At 32.7% G+C, this 8,675-nt stretch overlaps 1 protein-coding gene across 1 annotated transcript in view; it reads right to left on the bottom strand.

Annotated features, from left to right (window-relative positions):
- Positions 1 to 273: 273 nt before the first annotated feature.
- The window catches only part of LOC127721985 (inter-alpha-trypsin inhibitor heavy chain H3-like), a 67,317-nt gene continuing 58,915 nt past the window's right edge, over positions 274 to 8,675 (bottom strand). The window contains exons 9-12 of the mRNA XM_052228827.1: positions 7,214 to 7,306; positions 6,396 to 6,509; positions 3,518 to 3,916; positions 274 to 2,912 (exon numbers count right to left, since the gene is read on the bottom strand). Coding sequence (XP_052084787.1) covers positions 2,641 to 2,912; positions 3,518 to 3,916; positions 6,396 to 6,509; positions 7,214 to 7,306 — 878 coding nt within the window. The 3' untranslated portion in view covers positions 274 to 2,640. The remainder of the gene's footprint in view (positions 2,913 to 3,517; positions 3,917 to 6,395; positions 6,510 to 7,213; positions 7,307 to 8,675) is intronic.

Here is an 8,675-nt window from a genome sequence, read left to right as displayed (position 1 = left end):
TTCCGCCTTTCGAGCTACCTATTGAATATACTGCTAATTGTTTCTTGTCCTGAATATAAATGACATATTTACCACTGGAAGTTAGCCCCGGAGTTCGACCTGGCTTTTAGTGTGAATCGTGTTGCTTAACCTATAGTTTTCTCTGTAATGTTTTGCGCACTTTTCTTTTGTTATTGTTTCGTCTGCTCTTCCTTGACTTTTAATTTTAACTTCACCTTGGTATCTTTTTTTCACAGAGCATACATCATTTTGTTTTACAAAAATGAACATAAATGATTCTTGATGTTTACTTTCTTTTAATATGTAAATAGTTACAATTCATATTTAAAATTAATACCACATTAAAGTTGCAATTTTGATTCATGTGGTACTGCAATATAACTATTGTTATAAGATCTTCATGTAGCTTTGAAAAAATCGAAAAGGTCAAAATAAATGCATTAGATGACAAAACAAGGTCATTACATAAAATTCGTTATATGGCAAGTTAATATATTGTCAATCCAAAAAATGTTATAATAATTGGTAAATAATAAACCCATTCAGTTGGGCTCGAATTAAAAAAGTTTAAAAAGTAAAAATAAGAACACGAAGTTGAAAAGCAGTCAGGGCCCAAAATTCCGAACGGTGTTGCCAATTATACAGCTACTGTGGATTCATTTATTTTCGTGGGTATCAATTTTCGTGGATAATTGATTTCGTGGTTTTGCCAAAGTCTGTATACAATCCTAAAGAACATTTGTATTTCATTGAAAATTTGAATTCGTTGTTCACCTTTACCCACGAAATCCACGAAAATTGATATCCCACGAATAGTAATGAATCCACAGTAAGGTAATCTATACCATGGGTAGAAGATCCTTAGAATTTAAATAAAATGAAGTTTTGTAAACGGTTAATTACTTATTTTGTCCACTTTTGTACTGCATAGCCATATTCTATCATACGCTTTTTTTTAAAATCATAACCGAGTTTATAGGAACGAATATCATATGCTGTTACTCATTTTATTGCACAATCAGAGTTTTATTAAAAGTGAGCACTTGAAATCGCCGCGATATAGCTTTTTTGTGGTCAGTCGGCGTACAGCAAACAAATCAAACAATATACATATATTCTGAAATTATATGTCATATTTTACATATAAACCGTGTGTTTTGTATCAAATATTAACAAATTATCAGCAATCAATTAAAACATGTTATAATATGTGTGCATTAGTGAAGCAGGTTACTGCTTTGTAAGAACGCCAACTGCTTGATTATATGCCATTTTTTCGCCATAAATCTATTTAGATTTTAGATACTGATACGAAAAGTTAAAATATTGCCGAAAGTGGCGGAAAGCTGAAACGAAAATCAACTATAATATTTCATCTTGCTATTATAAAATTGACGAATAGTTAATACGTTTATGCACCAAATGCAACCGTCTTTAAAAAAAAGCTAATTTGTGTTTGTCTCTATCTTGATTCTGTTAATACCCTTTTTATTGAGCCAATTACCAAGTAATTATGTTTGAAAGTAAAACTATAAAGTTGGTACGTCCGAAGTACTTTATTTTATTAACCTTCATCAGAACGCCCAAACCAAAAGAAAAGTGAAATCCAAGGGTGAATCAATACCTTAAAATAAGCTTTTGCAAATATGTAAAAATAATATGTTCTAACATACACTTACTTCGTATACTGTATGTGTACGTTAACTAATAGACCACTTTTCGAGTTCGTTGCATTTCCTTCAAAAACTTTGGTTTTAGTGAACATCATTCGTGCGTATAGGGGCATCGTCACTTCCTTCCAATTTTGAGCGAGCGGTTGAAAAATATGATGCTATATTGCACAAATTATTCGGCAAGTTAAATTCTTATAATTGATAATCAGCACTGCTGTATTTAGGGAACTATGATTAAGTACCTACGGAACAAAAAATATTTCTAGTTTATCCTACATAATGACGCTTGGTGAACTTTGATAGTGCAGGGATACAGGCGGTCCCCTCTATCTGATAAATGACGTCGTAAAGGACGAACTTTTCCGTGAAGGATATAACTCGAAAGTGGTCTATTGAATAATGTCTTTGATAAAAAAAAATTAAAAAATGTATACAATGCAAGTAAATTAATACAAAAATGATTTATTTTACGTTAATAAAAACCAGAAGAAAAAACATCAAACAAAAAATTGCAGATTACTAGTACTCGGTCTACTAATATAGACTTCTATATAGGTAAATCCTGCCATTTTGTGAAAAATATAAATGCATACATGTATATTATGATTCCACGGAATCATGCGTCACACTTTATTTCCTTTATGAAACAATGCCTGTAATTCCACGTTTTACTCGAAGGCTATTTTGTCTCTCATATTGACGGGTGCTGGCTTTTGTCATCAAAACATTTTTGGTATTTTTCCATCTTCCTGCTCCGTTTATTCGTTTGCAGTGTTATAATACATATTTCAGATGATATATGTAGATCAGATCTTGTTATTTATCCAAATGTCTACTTGATTAGAGTACGTGGCACGTGACATATTTGTATAATTATACTTAAAATGAATGATTTGTCCTGTACAGCTTAACAACCATTAATTATACAATGTTGTACATTGTACATTAAATAATTACATTGTAACATTCAACCACCTCCACCTAGACGATTAATGTAATCGGTAACATTTCTCCTATTAATGTAGTCCATATAATTGCCATCTAATAATCGTTTGCCATTGTTTTGAACCATCCAGCATTCTATTTTTGAGTTAGTTGCTAAATTCAACCGCCTCCCTAGTGATGCACATACTTTTCGTGGCTTTCTAGTGTTTCCGTGAACTTTTAATTTGCCACGAGTGCGTCCATTTTTTAGAGTCTTTTTCTTCTCTAATGTTACTTTTCTGTATAAAAATTGCCCTAGAAAGTAATATCAAGAATTCTATATTTACTGAATGAAAAATGAGAAAATACAATGCAAGCGTAATCACAAGGTTTTGATAGGAAATCTTAATGATCCTAATATTCCAATGATAATACTTCTAACAAGATTTCAATGACCGAAGAGTATTTGTTATGGATGTAAAAGAAATTTTCTATACAGCATATATTTACTGGCATCACCCATGTGGCTTATGGGTTTTTCATAACCCAGGTATCGTTGATAATCACTGAAATTCTACTGTTTTAATCAACGGTTTGCATGATTGTGTAATTATAAGTTGAGGTATTACAAATTTCAACTGAAATATAATACAGTTTGGAATCCGCCATGACATAATAAATGTATCTTCAACGCGTGTTCGTTTTCTCTGTTGAATTGTTTTATATTTTGTCATGTCGGGATCTTTTATATCTTACTTTGTGGTATGGGTTTTGTCAATTGGTGAAGACCCTACGGTGACCAATAGTTGCTAACATCAACGTCATTTGGTTTCTGGTGGATAGTTGTCTTCAATTTCTTAATAATGGCAAATGATTTTTTAAGACCAACCTCTAAATAAAAAGTCTTTGAAATAGCTTACCTAGTAGCCCATGAGTGGACTCAGAAAATCCACGATCTTCTACTATATAAAAACCCAGGAAGTCGACCTTTCCTGCACGTTTTTGTGACTTAGTTCTCGTATGTTTCATGACTAATAACGTTATTCTGTTTGGAAACATAACAACAATCATTTCGCCTGTCCCGTCTGTTACAATTTTTGTTTTATATGATGTCATTACTTCTGACGACAACCATTTATGAACATCCCCATTCAGTATCCATCTTTCAGGAGTAATGCTTATATGAGTTCCAAAGCCAGAAATTACTATACTTCCAAGATAGGTTTTTAGCTCTTGGCTGCTGTCCATGGAATCATCTTTTCGTTTCTTTCTGATGAATATTCGCTTGTTTGATACAATTATGCCGTTAACAACAATACCTGTGAAAGAAACAAAACTATGCTCTCGTTAAGAAAAGTTGTATTACCAATTTCGAATATGATGTCCTTTTTAAATACCATCAATACAATGCATTTAAAATTCAAGATATGAAATTGCGTATTGAATTGGCTTGGTAAAATGCAGTGAGGCTATAGAAAGATATTGTTCTACAGATTTTCAATGTCAGAAATAGTTTTTACAAAACCTTCCTGTCAAGACCATAGAATACATTTTAATATCACTATTTATAAAATATAATGAAGAAAACTATTACTTTAAGGAACACAAAAGTTATTTAAGTTCCTTAATTTGCTTCACTCGTACTAATTTTTGACTGATGAATTGTTTAAGAAAATAGTCTCTGTCCAAATGCCTTCCTTTTAAAATATTTGTTTTACTTTTGAAAAGAAATTTGAAAAATAAAACAAGCAAGCTCTGGTTCTGAAAAAAGTCAAAACTGAGATTCAACTGACTAGCTACCACAAAAGGAGTACGACTAATTTATTTAAATGTTTATTGTTTAAAACCTATATCATTTAATATGACATACTTTATTGGACCCGGTTTTTGGTGGGGTTCGTATTGCTCAGTCTTTAGTTTTCTATATTGTGTTCTGTGTACTTCTTTTGGTTGTCTTTCGGTCTTTTTCTTCTTTTTTTCCATGAGGTTGTCAGTTTATTTTCGAATTATGAGTTTGATAAATAAAGGCAACAGTAGTATACCGTTGTGCAATAGTCATTAATCGATTAAGCGAAAACAAATCCGGGTCACAAACCAAAACCGAGGGAAAAACATTAACTATAAGAGGAAACAACGGAACAACAGAAACACTGAACTGCTACAAAAAAAAACGAAAACATACATAGAAACGGACTACTGTGGACTCATTTATTTTCGTGGGTACCAATTTTCGTGGATTGCAGAAAACTTGTCTTTTCGTGGATATGTGATTTCGCGGTTTTGCTGAAGTCTGCATACAACCTGGTAGAAAATTTGTAATTGGTTGAACATTTAAATTCGTGGTTCACCTGTACCCACAAAAACCACGAAAATTGGTATCCAACGAATAATAATGAATCCACAGTATTTAATAACAACTGATATATTCCTGAAATTTGAATGTCCCTTTTGGTATCTTTCGCCTCTCTTTAGCTCACCGGGGCCCGAAGGGCCCCATGTGAGCTTATGCCATCACTTGGCGTCCGTCGTCGTCCGTCGTCTGTCGTCATCTGTCGTCGTAAACTATTTCAAAAATCTTCTCCTCTGAAACTACTGGGCCAAATACCTTCAAACTTTAAATAAATGTTCCTTAGGGTATCTAGTTTATAAATTGTATCCGAAGTTTTGATCCATCAACAAACATGGCCGCCATGGCTAAAAATAGGACATAGGGGTCAAATGCAGTTTTTGCTTTTTATCTCAAAAACTAAAGCTTTTAGAGCAAATCCGACATGGGGTTAAATTGTTCAGTTGGTGAAGATCTATCAGCTCTGAAATTTTCAGACGAATCAAACAACCCATTGTTGGGTTGCTGCCACCGAATTGGTAGTTTTAACAAAATTTTGCAGTTTTTTGTTATTATTTTGAATATTATTATAGATATATATATAAACTGTAAGCAGCAATAATGTTCAGCAAAGTAAGATCTACAAAAAAGTTAATATGACCATAATTGTCAATTGACCCCTTAAGGAGTTATTGCCCTTTAAAGACAATTTTACATAATTTGTTCATCAAGTTTGCTAACATTTAAAAATCTTCTCCTCTGAAATGCAGGTGAGCGATTCAGGCTCTTGGGAGCCTCTTGTTTATTGAAACTACTTGAAGGGAATCAAATATAATGTTCTTTAAATTTTGGTTACCTAAGAACAATTCGTCCTACATATCCATCAGCCAATTATCTTTTATCCCACCATAGATATAACATGGTAGTTGTTTTAAAGTGTGCTTAACTGTTGTCTGGTGCATTAATAATTTCAAAGTTACACGATGGGTGTCACATGTGAATCAGGATCTGCTAAACCATTCGGAGAACCTGAGATTACCACCGGTTTTAGTGGGGTTCGTGTTACTCAGTCTTTAGTTTTCTATGTTGTGTTTTGTACACTGTTGTTTATCTTTTGGTAGTTTTTTTTTGGCATGGCGTTGTCAGCTTCTTTTCGACTAATTAGTTTGCATTTCTCTTTGGTATCTTTCGCCCCTTTATTGTTAAGCCAAGAAGAACCTACAAATAACCGAGCTGCGAAAACACTTGCTTTGTGTGAGATATCTTTTTCTTCAATACGTTTGGTAATGCTTTCAGTAATAAACAATTAATATCCATCAAATCATGCCTTAATCATTCGCGTGAAAGCGTAACCTAATAGGAATGTGATAATCTGGGGCTATCAGGACATAAGCAGTAATATGATATAATGTAACTTCTATTTCAGTACCATTCAATTTCAATCTGTGAATCGTAAGCGTAAAACCATTTACCTGAAATTTCGTCTCTGACCAGATTAATAATATCTCCAGGTATACCCATAATATCAAAGCATACCGATGTATCAATCCCTTTCATGTGTACTATGAAATGGGGATCGTTGTCAACTACAATAAAAAGTTACTATTAGTAAAACATCAAATATTTCATTCCGTCAATCCGCAACGAACAGTTATACTGACTTTATTCTAAACGCCTTCATATTTTGAGCTGATTTTTAGTATGTGGGTCTACGATGATGAGTAACAGATCGAGTTTACGTTTGGTTCTGTTCTGCTGATTTTTTTCAAAAATTACGGGCTTTGGCTGATTTTTGCCGAAGTTACGGATTTTGGACTTTTAAAACTACAGTTATACGGACTTTTTTCAAAATGCCTTCACATATTTATGATTTTTAGTATGTGAGTCTAGTATGATAAGTTACAGATCGATTTTACGTTTGGTTTCGCTCCGCTGCTTTTTGCCTAAATTACGGGCTTTGAAAATTTCGTGAACATAACAGTTATAAGGACTTTTTTTCTAAACGCCTTCACTTATTGAGCTGATTTGTAGTATGTGGATCTACTATGATGTGTTACAGATCGAGTTTACATTTGGTTCCTCTTCGCTGATTTTTACCGAAGCTACGAATTTGAAAACGTACAAGCGGGGCCATTCGTGTCGATCTGACACATCTAGATTTTAAAATGTATAGTTTTACTTATATAAAACCTTGATCTGTAAAAAAGTGACATTTTAGTATGCATTCTTCAACATCAAAAGTTAATGTAAAATACTAAAAGCATTCATAACTACAATACTTAACACGTACCAAAGGACGGAGAACTCATTGTAAAAGCTTGTGCTTGTGGAATGTTGTTACTCCAATACGAATATGGATCATCTGACGCTCCAAATTCGTTGTCTGAAAGAGCAAAATTATTGATATTGACAGCATACAAGATATGAAAACAAAGGGCATATTTTGGTATAAACATCGAATTACTACGCAAGTTCTGCCGAATGAAAAAAACACTGAATCAAACATCATTGCACATTTCCTTTTATGGATTAAAGGATGTGCACTGTATACGTCAATTAGAGGCAACCTAACGACATACAAATTTGAGCTTTCTAAAAAAACTGTGGACTGCTTCGCTCTATCCTAATTTAAAGTTTTCATGTGGTTGTTGATTTAGTATTGGAAATGTGGTATTTTTAGATATTGATTGATATAAAATGGATGTCTTAGACTTGGAATATCAATTTTTGTATATATATTAAAATGAACATTTCTGAAATTCTAAACTGGCTGTTCTGTGTTGAGTTGTCAATGTGTTTTTGTAGAGTGTGGCTTTATAGTTCTTTCAGCAGGTCATTGACTTGCGATTTTGATTGCTAGTTCTGTATATAATTTATTTAGATATATATGAATGTTTAGGTATGTTGATGAAGAGAAACATGATTTCGAGTGATGAAGACAATAACAATCAAAACCAAGGAGTAAACAAAGACTTGTACAACCAAAAGAAATTTACAACAGTTAAAATAAATAAGAAACAGCAATAAATATTTAGTTTCAGTGAAAATGATGTTGTTCTACTTTAAGAGTGTGCGTTATACACCCATGCTATAAACTTTTGTTCACTTTACTTGTTGAAAATTAAAACAATTACAAATAGACACGACACTGGAGGTGTGCCTAGATTGGCAGAAGTTTAGAATACAGATAATGCATTTTTGTAAACATTGTATAGGAACATTATTTAGCAAAACAAATCGTGCATATTGCAAATTAACAAAGCAAATAAACACGTACTATTAATTGATATTTCAATATTGAATTTCAGTGTGCAATATATGCATAATAAAACGAACATGAATTAATGACAGTTGATAGTTAATTTTCCGGCATTTGATGTCTTATCCTGAGACGAGAAAAGTCTGTAATTCTTTATCTCATTTAAGCCAATAGCAAACGCAACCAATCAGAATCTATATGTGATAAGTAATTATTTCAAGATGGCGTGTATATCGACTGAAACTAATAGCTCCGCACCGTGATGCAAAGCAAACACAAAAAAATCTCGACGACGAATTAAAGTATCTTTGTATTTTGGGAAAATGTGTGAATATGCTGCAGATAACGCGTTCTTGTTATTCTCAAGCGAATTTTATTTATTGATGTTAATAACATTAGGTTGTACGGTGACTATATTCGACATTTTCTGATACTAGTATCTTATAGCCACGCATAACATCTATACTATATACCATTAGTATCTATACTTTAG

Source organism: Mytilus californianus, unplaced genomic scaffold, assembly GCF_021869535.1.
Source record: "Mytilus californianus isolate M0D057914Y unplaced genomic scaffold, xbMytCali1.0.p SCAF_1, whole genome shotgun sequence".
Classification (NCBI taxonomy): Eukaryota; Metazoa; Mollusca; class Bivalvia; order Mytilida; family Mytilidae; genus Mytilus; species Mytilus californianus.
Note: the sequence above shows the minus strand (reverse complement) of the source record. Positions and strands in the feature narration are given on the sequence as shown.